The 16,303-nt window shown below is 35.1% G+C and overlaps 1 protein-coding gene across 2 annotated transcripts in view; it reads right to left on the bottom strand.

The window, feature by feature from the left end:
• The window catches only part of LOC145690673 (uncharacterized), a 30,107-nt gene that overhangs the window by 12,794 nt on the left and 1,010 nt on the right, over window positions 1-16,303 (bottom strand). The window contains exons 2-3 of one of the 2 annotated variants that reach the window (XM_081765808.1): window positions 7,685-7,920; window positions 619-1,921 (exon numbers count right to left, since the gene is read on the bottom strand). In XM_081765808.1, the coding sequence (XP_081621934.1) occupies window positions 619-1,802 (1,184 nt within the window). In that variant the 5' untranslated portion in view covers window positions 1,803-1,921; window positions 7,685-7,920. The remainder of the gene's footprint in view (window positions 1-618; window positions 1,922-7,684; window positions 7,921-16,303) is intronic. The other variant, XM_081765809.1, reaches the window with a different exon arrangement.

Below are 16,303 nucleotides of genomic sequence, written 5' to 3'. Positions count from 1 at the left end.
AACAGCTTACTTATTATATGTACATGGGAAGAAATTCATACTTTTTTTCTTTCAAGTAATATGCTCTACAAATAAAAATCAGATGTTACTACATTATTTGAACATGATAGACGACTTATTTCAGGCTTTGTATGTCATTCAATGTTTATGTTCATTACTTCTATAATTTTCCATACTTTTAATGCCTGAATATGCGGTTAATAATAATAATAATAATAATAATAATAATAATAATAATAATAATAATAATAATAATAATAATATTTACGGAGCTAATTTTAGAAAAATGTTTCCTTGGCTTACCTATCCTTAAAAGAATTAGCTCAAATAATGACGAATGTATGGAATTGTAGAGTCGAGATCAAAACGGTTATCTTCCTCTTACAAGTTTCCTCGCCAATAGCAACATATTTGCTAATTTTCTTTGTAGAGAGAACACAATTCTGTGTAACTCACCTAAAACTAGCCTTGAATTGATCCATTCGTTCCAAAGTGATTGTCATGAGAACATGTAATGAGGACGTATCAACTGGGCTAACACCTAGTCATGACTAAAAAGAAATAAAAGCTTTAACGTCTCCATCAATATGTAAATATTTACATTGACACTACACTAACCTGTCTGGTAGTAAAGATTCGGCCGTGTCCTCTGCCGAAATGTTGTACTCATCATATTCCACTTTGACTTCTTGCTTCACGGAAGTCACTGGTTGGCTCTCGGGTCCAAAGTCATTAAATACAGGCTCCTGTTTCAAAATTACAGACTGTATGGGAATAGTAGTTGCATTCTCTGCATTTTCTACAGCGTTCATCGACGTATCTTCGTCGTTTGATAGGGAAGAGAGAGAGTTAGTTTGCGACGAACTTTCTGGAACTGCTAGATCCTCTTTTTCGGACACGGATGACTCTCTGTCGACGGAACTGCTAGGAATATCCTGATCGGATACTTGCCTTACATTCTCAACTGAATTCTCGTCACTCGGCTGAAAACTTCCGTTTTCTATATCGCTGTTTGATGCTACGTTTATCTCAGTACTACCCGTTATTTCTTTCTTGTTTACTTTCGGTTTCTTCACATTACATTTTGACTTACTTCTCAATTGTTTTGGGTTTTGTTTTCTAATAGTAATACTATTGGTATCTATACTTTGCATTTCTGATGCACTTTCCCCATCTTCCAGCTTTAAAGTATTGGGTTCTTTCTCTACGACGTTTGATATGAGATTTGCTTCTGTGCTATCGTTGCTATTTTGAGCCGCTTCTAATTGAGCAAGTCGCTGCTTTCTCAAAGCGCTTCGAAACCGACGATATTTTCGAGAGGTCTTCGTGATATATTTGCCTTTTTTTGTACTGGCATTGTCTAACATAGCATCTACATCACATACTGTGATTCGTACTCCATTGCGGTCAACGATCATCTTACCCTCGACAGGTGTAACCATAGGTTTTTCATCATCTTCTATAAATTCTTCCTTAAGGCCCGTTATCAATTCGCCAACACCAGCTACGTCATTTTCTACAACGAATGAATCAGTCTCTAATGGATCTAAAGTTTGGCTCCGGCGAAATCCGAAATTACTTGTGTAATTTTGAACAGGTGGATACTCCGTAACAGCCAAAGGATCCTGAGCGCCACCAGAAATAAGTCTGGCTGGTCCACGTGGAACGGTGGCAGTTCTCCGAGGAAGTACGACTTCTCCTACACTAGGAGCATGGCGGATTCTCTCCACACTAGCAAAAGGATCAACAGGCTCCCTACGTTCCTGTTTAATATTTACAGCTCGCTTCGACCACGGGAACATTTTAATGGTTTCACTTTCTCGTAAACAGTTAACTAACAGTTGTAATTTTTGTGTATGCTTACTACGTTTCGAGCAGATGTGACTACAACATAAACTTCAAGCTGGGCCATAGCTTTGGTCTGTAAATAAAACAAACAATACATATTGATAGTCGTGTAAATGGAACACTAACAACTACATCATTTATTATCTCCTTTTGTTAATATATCTTCGTAAGGATATTTGATGAATGGAAAACGAGAACATATACATACAGAGACTACTACTAATATCACACACATTCCTGTTACAGTAAATGTCACATAATTGATTTCTGTGAAATTCAATAATCACTTCTGGGTTTAATTTCTGCGTACAAAGATTAATATTAAACAAGAAAAAGATATGCAATGGCTCCAGTGAAAGTAATACCTTTTTGTTTTATAATATGAAAGCTGACAATTGCTAAGTGTAAACAAAGAAACGGACGCTCAAATACTGTACAGGGTGGCCCAAAAGTAGGTATACAGTCCCTTACTGATCAACTCACTATATTTTATATAATTTCGTATTCTTATCAAACAGATAGACCTAGTTTCTTTATTATTTGCTCTTAACGTCTTTTTACTTATAACTTAAGCCAGGAACAGTCGAAGCAAATAAATCCATAAACTAGAATGTTATACTTGATCAATGCAGGAGTGTATACCTATTTTGGGGCCACTCTGTATAGTTCCTCTTAAATACAACTGTTGCTTCCTTAAAAATGCATTCAAAACATATGGACGTGTGTTGTTATCTAATGGTTATTCATTTTTTCACATTAAAAGACTGCATAACATGAGAATGAAAAACCTTACCATTGTTGTATTACACAGAAAAACTTATGTAAAAGGGCTGTTTTTAGTAGTAATAATATTACTTGTATAGTTCTGACGCTAGCTCTCTTGGAATGAAGATAGTGTGATGGAGAACGACATATACTATGAAGGCTGGTCTTGCATAATAATCTGTGAACCCGCCAACTGTACCCGAGTCAAACCACGCCTTAGTTAGGAGCTTACATTAATAGTAGGGCCGGCGCTTCGTAAATCGTAGTTGCATAAGGACCCACAAAAAACTATAATAATAAGTCACACCCACCACCACCTTCATCTTGCAGCACGGACGCTGTTGTTAAAAAAGTATTACAGTGACATTTCTACTGAAATTTCTAGATGCAGCCTCTTTGTCTTAATCAACCCCAGTTGATCCACTAGAGTGGCATCATCTTCCTCCGTTGCACTAATGTGTAACATTAACAGTATTGTGGTGTGTTGTAGTTATGCCACGAGCCCATTCTCATTGAATATTTCCGTAAGTGTCGACATAGTTACACAAACAAGCACAATGTTATACTGTTTGGATATCAAATGTCTCTAAATACTCTGATGCAATAGAAAATATACAATTTAAATTTTTAAAAATACTTCCATGCAAGAAAACCGGTTTCTACCCAAATTATGTCCCCTATGACTTAGTAACTAATTTTAGTTTTCAAATATTAGAAAAAAGGAGTTGTTTTTTTGATTTATTGTTCTTACATAAATTATTAAATGGTAAAATTGATTCTCCAAAATTAGTATCAGAAGTATTATTACGTGTCCCAACAGGTAAGACTAGAACAGCAAACACTGGAACATTCTATTGTAGAGAAGCAAGAACTAACACCCTACATAAGTCTCCTCAGTGGAGAATGTGAGCTTCATATACCGAAATGATTCGATTTCATGTAATAGATATATTTAGTATGTCCGAAAACAAGTTCAAAACAATTGTCAGACAATAACTTCTCCATAATTTAACGACGGTATAATAATGTATGTTAGATAATTATGTAGACGACACTATAACTGGGCATTAAGCCTGTTGTGTTGTAGTTATGAAATTAATTAATTAATTAATTAATGTAACGCAAACTGTAGTTACACACACGAAGAATAAAAGTGACAATAAATACGCAACATGTAACTAGATCAGTTTTAATAATTTGTGTCATTATTTATGGAAATTCCCCTTGTATACAACAAGTTTTTGTGAGATCGTTCATCTAATATTATGAGAAATTCACATAGATATAGTTTGTTCACTCAATAGGAGTGCAGTTCGGCAAATGTCCTTGAAGTTCCCACGCTGAATTTTAAACAGTATCCCTTCCTCCCTCTATCCCTCTTTGGATCGCAATTGCGGAGTTGCAATGTCTTAAGAACCACTGTGTCTGCTCTTTCTTCCCATTTCCAGTGTTATAGCCTCCGAGGGCCTCCACATTTCTACAATTGAGAATATATATATTAGAGATGCAACGGCTCGAAAAAAAAGGCTTTTCTGAGAAAAAAAGTTTTTTTCTGATTCGCTTTTTTGCTTGGGAAATTTTGGACTTTTTTCAAAATTCTGCTTTAAATTGATAAAGCAGACTTTGTTTCGCTTCTCTACAACACAAAAGCTCATTTAATTAGTGGTTGAATAATATAAAATCTGGAAAATAAATCATGAATTGGTTTAGAATCGGGAAAGTACCGAATTTTCCTTTCATGGATGTGTAATAGATCTTTCATCTAAGTGTGTCGTTTTCAAGGCTCTAGAATATATAACCACCATCACGATTTACTCAATCCAGAAGGTTTCTGGATTTTTAACAAGAGGGTTTCAACATATAATCAAGGAACTCTCCCTTTTAAGAAAAAAGAAAAAGAAAGGCAAAAAAAACTGGAATACATTTAAGCCAAGTCAAGCACAACTGCACAACAACCATGAGTAAGTAGTTAGCTTCTGCGCTTCTATCGGGACGTCCGGGATTCAATCCCGCAGTCGACTATTCTGACAAAAGTTTTCTTAATTCCATCTGTGAATGTAGAGATAGTGCCTGTACTGTGAGTCTTGACTGACTTCCTTTCTTATTGTTTTTAAATCGTTGTTATTACTAATTACCAGCAGTGATGGATTTGCGAAAGGGGTTAGGGTGAGGATGTGTCTTTCGGACTGAAGCCTGTTCCCCGAAATTACGGAATTCTAAAACAAATTAAATATTAGTTCAAGCTCCCCTCAAATAAAAATCAGGATTTTTTAGAAAACTAAACATTAATAAGAAAAACACCCTCCCAAAATACTTTTCTAAATCCGCCACCGATTATCAGTACAAAATGGTCAAGGTTGTATTCAGAAGATTATGCTAAATATAGGGTAAAGAAAGGGAAGTTCGCCATCAAAATTCTTTTGTTATTTTTTCTTCTAAGTGAATTGAGGCAAAAAGAAAACTTATACTATACAAAAAGTAATCATTATGGATTATGAGGAATATAAAGTAAACACTGTGTTAATTATATCTTGACGTAACATTCAAATAACTAAAATGAGAAAAAGTGGCGAAATTTCCTCCATATGCTAGGAAAATCGCCATATAATAAATTTATCATTTTATCGATAGTTTAAGTGTATGAAATGCCTTGTTTTGCCAAAAACTCACAGAACAAAGTTTAAAAGTGTTAGAAATTTGCAATATAAACTTCTTATAATACAAAGTCCTTATACAAGTTTAATACAAACATGTTTAACGAACGTGCTTTGAAAGATATATCCCCTACATCCTGGTTTTGCTTATAAGACGCCATTCCACTTTGCTGAGTTGATAATTTTCACTCACTACTATTTTTATCATTACAGACCAGCCTTCCCATGTCTTACTTGTTACTGGATTTTGTCGATGTAAAAATGTTTTTCACACTTAAAAGAACTGAACAAGAAGTCATGGGCTTCCGTAAGTTAGTAGGTTTTCTTTAGTTCTTCGGTGTTACCTTCTTCGGTAGGTATTTTACTACAGATATATCTTTGGTTCTGTTTCGTAACCATCTGGAGAACCTGAAGAGTCTGTCAATGAGCATGGTTCTCTTGAAAAAGAAGATAGTTGATCGGTTATTGACTATGAATACGACATATTTTCTTTTAGCTTCAAAATTCTCTTTTTATTGAATCCTGATTTTTTCTAAATACTTAGTAAAACTGTGACATCCGAAAGTATTTACGCTTTCACACTATAACGTCTACCACCATTTTGTTCATACGTATTGTGAACAAGTTGTGTGTTAAAGATCACATGTAAAAGGAAAAGTCGCTGCATTGTAAAGCTTTCAGGCGAACTTACCAGCTAAAGCGTAGTCGAAAGAAAGCACCTTACGTTTACTTGTGAATGCACTTTTTCCAAAGCAAATCTTATCACAATTTTATTACAGTTTGATGTTACGATATCAATAATCAAAATGAAGAAAAATATTTCTTATGTGCCAAGAAAATTACAATTTTCAACGTAATCTTGAAATTGTTCTTTGCCTTCTGTGTAGATGTAACTGCACATTCAAAACTATGCTGCTTGTTTGCTATTCGCTCATCACATGGCAGATGTCAGTAGAAATACCGCACATGTTAGTTGATTTTTTTAGAGGAATAAGTGTGTTTCCAACATGCAGTTTTTATCTACGATTAGAAAAACCGCAGCAAGTACGGCGAAATACCCAGTAGGGCGAACATCCCTTCTTTTACCCTACAAACGAAACGAAATATTAATTATCCCTGTACTCATTAACTTCAAGTTCCTCCCAAATAAAAATTAGGGATTTTTAGAAAAACCAAACATTGATCAGAGAAAACCCTCCCAAAATACATTTCTAAATGCGCTACATTTCTATTATACTATAGCTGTGCAATGATTTAGCAATAATCTTCGGGATGCAACCTTGAATACACTTATTTATAAATCATTTATTTATATAAAATGGTTTATAAATAAATGTATTCAAGGTTGTATCCGGAAGATTATTGCTACATCATTGCACAGCTATAGTATAATAGAAATGTGGAAGTATACTCTGACGGATATATTGAAAAACATAAGTTTAACTTACGTGCTAGAAGCTAGAGTACTAAGCTTTAAGAAATGAAATAGAGATGAGTAAAAATAAAATGATCTAGAGAAGAAAAAAAATGTCGATAACTCATAAGTTAAAATTAAGTTAAATAGCATCTAAAATTGCTCTTAAATACAACGTACTTTATGTTTACTTTAATTCATAAAACTTGTACTCCATTCATCATGATGGTGAATTCCAGAGCGAAATATGACATTTAGGTCATGAAATCTTACTTAACTATAGAGTATACTATAAGGAAGCTATTTAGATTTTAAAAAAATCACGAAAATGAAAAAAGCCAGAATTTCAGTTTCCCCCCCTCCCAAAAAAGCAGGCTTTTATGTGAAAAAAAAAAAACATCGATTCAAAACAGCCGGCTTTTTAGCATCTCTAGTATGTATATAAGGAAACTACATACGCTAGCAGTCTTCTAATCACTAACTGAAAGGACAGCGGTTGGAACTGTGGCACCTAAGACTCCACGTGAACTTGACAAGCGGCTGTCGATTGATTAAAATGAGGGTTCTGATTGGCCATTTAGTTACCGAGGGTGTTTTCCGTAAGTTCCCGCGGCTGATGAGTTATTTACGGCACGAGCCAACATACGTAGAGGGCAGTATCCTTTATATACGAACTGTACTTCGGTTGAAGAAACAAACTATGAACGTAAATAAAATATTATTAATTTTATATCCGTAAGAAAGTTAATCTTCTTTAAATTATTTCACTAGTCTCTGCTACTTTCTTCAGTAACTTCTTGAACTGCTGCTCCAGAACTATTATGGATCCTCTCATCTTACTTTAATTTAAATTTAAAGCAAGATCATCATAATTTAAAGATAAACTTTTTCACGGAGGTATTTCATTTAAATATGTATCCTACAGCGTACATTAGTAAATTAAAAATAATTGTTCTACGTACAGAGTAATTCTAAAAGCACTGAAAAAAATGCAATTCTCTACCTGAGCCGTGTCCAATAAACTTTCTTCACTCAGTGACATCGCCCAGCTACCATAATATCCAGTTAAAAGTTGCAAATAGTGACTGTTAAAATGTCTTCTATAGTTCCAAAATAAATATGTAACTGTAATCCAACTTTTTAAGTTTTCTTTTTGTCGATTTAAGTTTAGTCATGGATTCCTACTCCACATCTTTCACCGTCGTTCCTTCTGATGCAGCTGAAAGGTTCCACAACGATCTGAAACGACGTACAGACAGTACTGAAGTTTGTAATGGTGAGTACAAATTTCCTTTATCAACAGGGCTGTAGTAATTTCTAATTGTTAATTAATATCTCTCAAAAGAAAATGATTTCTTTATGACCTTAACATAATATTAACTTTAAGCAATAAAATCTTCTCACTAACATAAGAAATTATAAATCGATACGTTCTCTTTCCACCGATTAATTGAACACATGAAACATAGCCTGTAACAGAAAAACGATCCTTAAAATCCATTCATATGTTACTGAATATCGCAAAAGAACAGAAACGAATTTCATAATTTTTTCAGTATATAATTTGTAATTTTTAAATGAAGCAATCAAATAAAAAAAACATTGTTCTCCAATAACTAAAGATGAGAACATACCATAGTTTGTATAGAAACTTTCTGGAAACCTCTTTTTACAAGCGCCATTTAAGGATCAGACGCCCTCTTATTGGCTCATCTCGCATTGTCCATGCGGAAGTAGAGAACACTTCATTTTAACATTTCGATACTAAATGAATGCGAGAAATTAGTTTCTTGTACAATAAAATTTTCTTAAGTAATTCTCGCTTGCTTTTATAAAACAATTGCACTATTAGAAAACTTGTATAAAAGTGTGGAGAAAAACAGCTTGTTACTGTTGTCAAAATACTTCTATACTTATATACACACTAAATATTTGCTTTGCAGAACCATTATATTTTCATTAAAAATTAAACACGTGTTACAGTTTCACCAACTAATTTTGGCTTCATCAGACACTATGAGTTACAGGATAACTGTACAGTCTTATATACATACACCAGCTAAGACATCTGACACCTAAGCTAATTTAATAATTAACTATGATACTGATATGATTTTTTGTTACGACCTTGGTTATTTTTATACACTTTTATAATATGCTATGCGTATCAAGGTTCTCTTCATCTAAATTACTTCTAATCTAAATCCTTAATCTATCTGAAGGCCTAATTTACATCTCTTAAGAAAGATTATAGTCCACAAGCAAGTCAGATACTTGTATCATCCCACTCAAGATATGTTCTGTGACTTTTTAATGTAAATTCTCTGTCAAAAGTTGAGTTGAGTTTATTTTAGTTTAGCGTTCCTTTCAGCAGCGAGGCTATATAAGACGTGGACCTACTGATTAATGTGGAATCCAAACCACATGAGCTCCCGCCGGGAATCGAACGCGGGTCTCCCACGCCAAATGGATGTATGCTAACCGCTTAGCCACGAGGGAGCTCTCTCTGTCAAAAGATGTGACTAAACTGTGCGCTATCAAGGTCTCTGTTAAATGTTCGTTTCCAAATTCTACGTTTTTCCAGGTCTCTCTCTCTCTCTCTCTCTGTATATATATATATTAAACAAAGGAAAATTGTTACTGTTAATAACCCTACCAGAAGGCTAATTGAGAAAAATGTGCAGTAGTTCAGAAAATCAAGCAAAGTTTTCACCTTTAACTACCGTATGGTTTATATCCCTTGGCAGTAGTAACTTTTTACATTTTGTTTTTACTACATGACGAAGTTCTACTAACATCTAAGTCAGGGATGCAAATAACCACTCGCCCGCTCGCCCGGGGCGAGTGGTTCATCGGTGCGGGCGAGTTTCTAATATTTATTCAAAGACTGAGATTGTGGGCTGGTAGTTTTTTTCTTGGGTTAGTAAAAGTTTGTTGCTTATTCGCATCCCTGATCTAAGTATATGTTAATATGATTACATGTTACTTCATATTCCTTGAGTGGGGAATAGGCATTTATTTTACTTTTACAAAATTTACTCATATAATGGATCATTATTAACTCACTGAAAGTAAGAAAATACATATAGAATTTTTTTTTAAAAAACTGCTACAAAGACGGAACAACTATCAAAACAGAAACAGAAAGTTAAGAATTACAAAATGAAATTGAAAATATTATTAATTCACTTTTTTTCTTCAGTACAATTAGGCTACGCTTAGTCTAAAGATAATATTCAGAACTCCTTGAGCTGAAAGAAACACTCCTAGCAGCCCAGTTACTTTTCTACTTTCCACTTGCATAATAATTCTTTAAGTAACAAAAATAACGTGTTGAAATTATAGTTTATTAAGTGCAACATTTTCTGTTTCGTGTTGATTTAAAATTAATTTTCTTCGTGCAATTAGAATTAAATTACTTTCGGTAACTAAGAAAGACCCAAGTTTCCATTAAATTCCACGCTTACCTGGTTCTCCAGGTACAAAAGTAAATTCCAAGCTAATTCCAGGTCAACAGACACCCTGGTTATCTATGTCATGAACTACCAGATGCAAAAGAAGTTTCGATCATTTGAGTGGTACTTAAAAGTCGTAGTTCTGAGTGATACAAAATTGGACAAATACATCAAAATAAATAAATAAATAAATAAATAAATAAATAAATACGAAGACAAACTTCCTGTACTATCCAATCAAATTAAGGATGATTTCTCACCAATTGCACTTTTTATCTTAGTTTCTATGCTTCAGACTCTATAATAACCTGGTTTAATTTCTACAACTTCCTTAACCATTTGAAGAACATTCTTTTTCCCTTATTTTTGAGATGGCACTTCTTGAATTACGCGATTCATATATTCTGTATTGATTGAAAAAAATTGCTGGTAACACGTTACTAAATCAATAAATTGCTTGTTAGTTTGTTGACCTTTAGCGTCTCTTTTCAGTACTGAGGCTAAATGAGACGAAGACCTGGTATAAAGTGAAATTCAAACCACCGTAATGCATTCAATGCTTTCCCACTGAGAATCGAACCCGGAATCACCGAACCAAAGGAGAGCGCACTAGCTACTAGACCAGAGAGAAGGGCTAAATCCATAAATTGATGCAATATTTGTTTATCAAAAAGAAAAAGAAAGTGAACATAAAAAGTCATGGTTATTAATGCTTATAACTCTTCGAAAGTGAAACTAATTTTACTTTGTGAGAAACTTTTGAGAATTGGACATTAACAATAAGCTCTAACTACGAGGGTAGTTTGTTAAGTAACTTGGCTCTCATACTAATAGACGATGCTAACGTCAACTGTACAGTCCGCAGCAAAAAACCTGGAACATGAGCATGTATGCTTATTGTGAAACGACAAAGTCTTTTGCTCCAAAATAAGTGTGCAGGGGAGGACGCCGAGGTTTTTCTTGGTGTGATTCATGCCACTTAGACGTCATGTTGATTCCCTGGACTGTTAGGCGTAGTTTTACAATAAACTTGCTCATGTTGCATGTTTTTGCTGCGGATTGTACATGTAATCATAAAGTCTCTTTTCTTTGAATAAATGATCTCTGGTCTCAAATTGTCATTGACAGTAATTTGTTGTTTAACAGTTGCTTAAACAGAAGTGTAAGGAGTAAGAGGGGAAAATAGATAAAACTGGAATTCATTGTGTAATTCAATTCTTTTTTCTGGAACAGGAAACAGCGAAGGAAATTCGTGAGATGATTCTACCTAAATTGGGTGACTCTATGTCCTTGTTATGAAACTACTGAACTTTGGGGGAAATGAATTCAACAGTGACAGAACAAGAATTCACGATGCACAATGTTCTGGAGCCCCGAAATCGGCTTTGACATCCAAAAACATCGGCGAAGTCCACGATTCGGTTTTAGTCGACACACGAATGGAAGTGCGCGAGATAGCAGAAGCTACAAGCATCTTAACTGTGCAGGTTCGCTTCATTTTGCACAATTTTGAAATAATTTGCAATATTGTTGCGTTTACTCACTCCAAAGCAGAGGAAAAAAAAACAACAACAACAACATGTCGCTGAGCAAAAATTGGCCGAGCTACAGTATGAAGTGCTTCCACACTGCCATCTATTCCCGAAATTCAAACCTTTCCTGCAGTATAAAAATTTGAGTCAAATAAAGGGGTTATACAGGAAGTAAACGAGTATTCTGAAAGCCTCGAAAAACTCAATTCCGCGAAGTTGGAGAAACGTTGGAGCACGTACGTTGAATTTCGATGTAACAAAAAAAAAAAAAAAAGTTTTCTTTCGTATCATATCAAAATTAGTTAATTATCAAATCCCTCTTTTAGTTGACAGTATAGTTGAGTGCTGAATAAACATTAAAAATACCTTTCTCTTACAATCAGAAACTTTCACGGTACGTTAAAGAATAATAATGAAGTTCCTTTTTCTCTTACTTGACTCATAAGTAACTATAATCGTTGAAATTTATTGGGGAGCTAACTTCTTTCCTTTGTATCCCTTCTTGAGCTACGACCCTGGGCTTACAACTGCTGAATTATCAGAGCAGCACTTTCAACTACTAACTCTATAACCTATGGAACACGAAGATTCACGAAAGCTCTCCACTGATTTCTGTCCTTAGGCAACTGAATGCAGCTGCTATTTCCTATCACTAAATATGCGAGATTCATCTTGATATCGGCTTCCCACACATATCTAGGTCTTCCTAATGGTCTTTTTCAGATTGTGTTTCCAGTTAAAATTTTGAAAAAACACCTACATTCCTGAGGACTGAATGACCCTAACAATGTTAGGTAAATGGTATAAATTATACAGTTCCTCGTTATGAAGTTTCCATCATTCTTCATTCCGTCTCTCCTGGATCCGAATATTCGACTCAGAATTTTGTTTTCAAATATTTGTAATCTGCGCTTTATCCTCAAAATAAGCCAGTATGTTTCGCAACCATATGGTTGTGGTCTGTTAATGTTGATCCTAGATATTTGAAACTGTCCACTTTCTCGAAAGTATTACTCGACATTTTACCGTATTTATAATTTGCAGTATTAAGACTACGGCAAATTTCCATATATTTAGTTTTTTCTGCATTTATTCCTAAATTAATATTCCTGGAGGTGTTTAATAAAATCTCTGCATTTCTTTCTACTGTACACATAACCTCCTATCAGACTGATATCATCACCATAGCCGTAACTTGGTGAGTATAATTCAGGTCTAGACTCTACTTACTGCCTATAATTGAAGCGCTTGGAGGGAAACGCTGCATTCTGGCGGTTCATGCACGTGTTATATGTTAATCATGCCACTTAACACCTTATTTAGTGAGTCCTCGTCTGGGTGCAGGTATTTAGAAAGGATGAAGGCGGCATGTTAAGCGACAAAGTTGTGAAAGTCAATTTTCCCGTCATATTCAATTTGTTACCTAACACCTTCATCCTCCAAGCGCTTCAATTTTGTTTACAGAGTATTCCAGAACAAAACTGAATAATAATGTCATCAACGGATCTTTTTGTTTCAGGTCATTCTCGATGTAAAAGCTCGTGGACAAGTATTTTCCTATTCGACTTTACTTTTTGATTTTCTTGTTCTTTGTTTACGCGCATACTCACCATCGATCCCTATTGACAAAATCCTCCAGCCCACAACCTGCATCGACGCAAAGTTAGCTTGTAGTGACTACCGAGCGCATGTTGGTACATGTTTTTCGGACTTACATTCCATTACGTACGTACCCACCCCCTAAGGACGCACCCCAACATAAAGTTACTCTGCTCTGAGACGAAATAAATGTGAAGATAATTCCTACTTACTAAATAGCACAAATCGCGGTGTTGAACTTGCCGCTTTGATCTCATGTGAGTTCGTACTCACATTATAAATGTGTAGCAATTCGTGGGTAAAATTCAATCGAATAAGAAAATGATTTATTTAGTCATAACGCATACCTACTCCTCACCTAATTACTTGCATCAAAACATCCAACTTACGCAATGATTACAAAGTGTTGAAGTAATAAACAGATAGTCTCTGGGAACACTGTTAATCGGACTAAGTGTACAAATGACGTATTAAATTGCTCATTGCTTCATCTCGATTTTTTGGACACAAACGTAAATTAGTTTTACAACATTATTCCGATTTAAATAATGCTTGCACGCTGAATTCGCAAGTGTGCTGTTCAAGTTTACGCACACCACATATTTGCAAAATTTAGATAAAAATCAATACTTTGCATTGAAAGACATGTTCATGGGGAACAAATTTCTACAACTGACATAATTAAATAGCAATTCATACAGTTGTATTTTATTTTTACAAATGTAGGGTTACTAGTGCGGGTTATGTTTGGATGTGGGGGTCAAAAGTAAGTAAATAACAGATTTACTGGAGAAATGAGTTGATGTTACATAGGGGTAATTGATTCGATGTAATTTGAGAGCCACATTCATAAAAATGTGAGTCAATGGCGTTGGCCGAAGTTTTCTGTGCCTATTTTTGGAAAGAAGAAGGAGCACATAGAAGATTATCTGGTCGAATACTTATTCAGACGTTCGATTCACGAACAGAATATCGTACAACGTTTTTTAAAGGCAGTGTCCGATTTGTACAAACTCTGAAGTAGAAATTATGGCTAAACATAACCTAACCCAAAGACAACCTAAAATTAGAGTAATTTCAACATTTTTCTCACAAAAAGGCTGGCCCACCAAAGTAAACATATGCAACTAGTGCTTTACGACGGATAAAGTAAGTGCATTGTACCAAAGTCCTGATGCATCACATATGGTTTAAACAGTTAATATAGATCTCATTGAGAGAACATAACGGCACAAAAAAATTTTCAATCCGACTTTTGGAACTTAATATAATCTAACTGACAATGAGGTTTAGGGTTTAGATTTCTGGACTTTCGGCATCTAAGGCCATTTAGCCCTACATGTTTTGAGGAATGACGTCCCTCAGCGAGCACACAATCCGGTGAAAGGTAAGGAAGGAAGCGGCCTGGGACCTGTAAGTTAGGTACCACTCCGCCATTTGCCTGGTGAATAACGAAAAGGCAGGAAAACCTTATTCAGGGTGGCTGGCCTGAAAAAGCGTTTTACATTTTTCGACCAAGTGCCCGGGAATCGAACCCGGGACCGCTCGCACCGAAGACGAGAGCGATAGCGACTAGACTACGCGGGGCCACTCAACTGATAATGAAATTACCATAAAATGTATAATATTCCACGGGTGCTGGTCAAGTTAAGGCGCACCACATTTTGGAAAATTTACAAGTAAAATTCAATACTCTGCATAAAGATATATTTATAAGGAACAAATTTCTGTAGGTGAGAGTATTAAATACAAAGTAATTCAGTTGTATTTTAGGTTTACAAATGTAACGTTACTAGTGTAAAATCACTGCAAGCATTGCTTTACGACGGATAAAATAAGTGAGTGCATATAAAAGATGTTTGTAATAGATACTACTTTCTACAAATAGCGTATTTCTGTCTAGCGTACACAAGCTGTATATTATGTTTACAATTGGATATTGCCAAAACCCACATTTTTTACTACCGCCGCTTACGCGTATACACAACCTTGCTGAAGCGCCTGCTCAATTGGGACGCATCCTTGCACTCCCAACAGCTTCGTTCTGCATTGACTCGATAATGTAGCATTCGTGCTTCCTATCAGCCACCTAGCATAAGTTGGTAAGTGCTATTCGCACTGTAGTTTGTATCGCACATCTAGACGCCATGTTGATATGCAAATAGCTAAAGAGTTGCAATTTCTCGAGAATTTCTTCTGATAGCCCCCTGAATTTTATCTACGCTAAATAAGGGTAACATCTTTTGGACAGCAGAAAGAAAGAAATTAATAAAAGAATCAATTATTCAACAATTACTGTATTTCGAGTAGTGTGCCAAAATTTAACTGCACGAAAACACACAACTTTCTTGAGAAAGTAATAAAAAATTGTACTTATTGCACTCAAGTTCTGAAAGTGAGATCGTTTTTATTATTATTATTATTATTATTTAACTTAGGTCAATGTGTTCCTCTCATTGAGGTCAATAATAATTGTGAAAAACATCCTTAAATAGGCTACGTTTCTCAAGTGAAAGTGAAAGTACCAAAGAACTGCGATTATCTGAAGTTCCGAAAATTGGATAGCTTTTTTTTTTTTTTTTTTTGTATCATTGTACTCCTCTCATTGTGATATATTAACAATTGTAAATAATATTTATGATGCCCCAAAGCTAAACGATAGCCGTTTATAAATATAAGAGTGCACTTCGTGCAAAAGTGATTTTGTCACAGGATAGGGCATTGGAGGAATATAATCACTGTTATTTGGTTAGTTTGGAGGAATCGGTTCCTATGAATTCTGCTCAAAGTACTCTTTTGCCGGTTTTTGCACTAGGTCTTATAGTATATGGACATTACTCGAGCAGAGAGTTGTAACAAATTACGACACATACCGGTATCTTATATTTTCAGGTCAGGTTAGAGCTTTGTATTTCACTTAGCAGAGCAGGTACGGAGCTCCATTGCAAGTTGCAGATTGACTTCAGGAGGGCTAAGTATAAACATAATGTGGACGTACGGCATAACAACAACTGTGCATAAAACGTGGGCACTAAA

Source organism: Thermobia domestica, chromosome 7 (assembly GCF_964235325.1).
Source record: "Thermobia domestica chromosome 7, izTheDome1.hap1.1, whole genome shotgun sequence".
Lineage (NCBI taxonomy): Eukaryota > Metazoa > Arthropoda > Insecta > Zygentoma > Lepismatidae > Thermobia > Thermobia domestica.
Note: the sequence above shows the minus strand (reverse complement) of the source record. Positions and strands in the feature narration are given on the sequence as shown.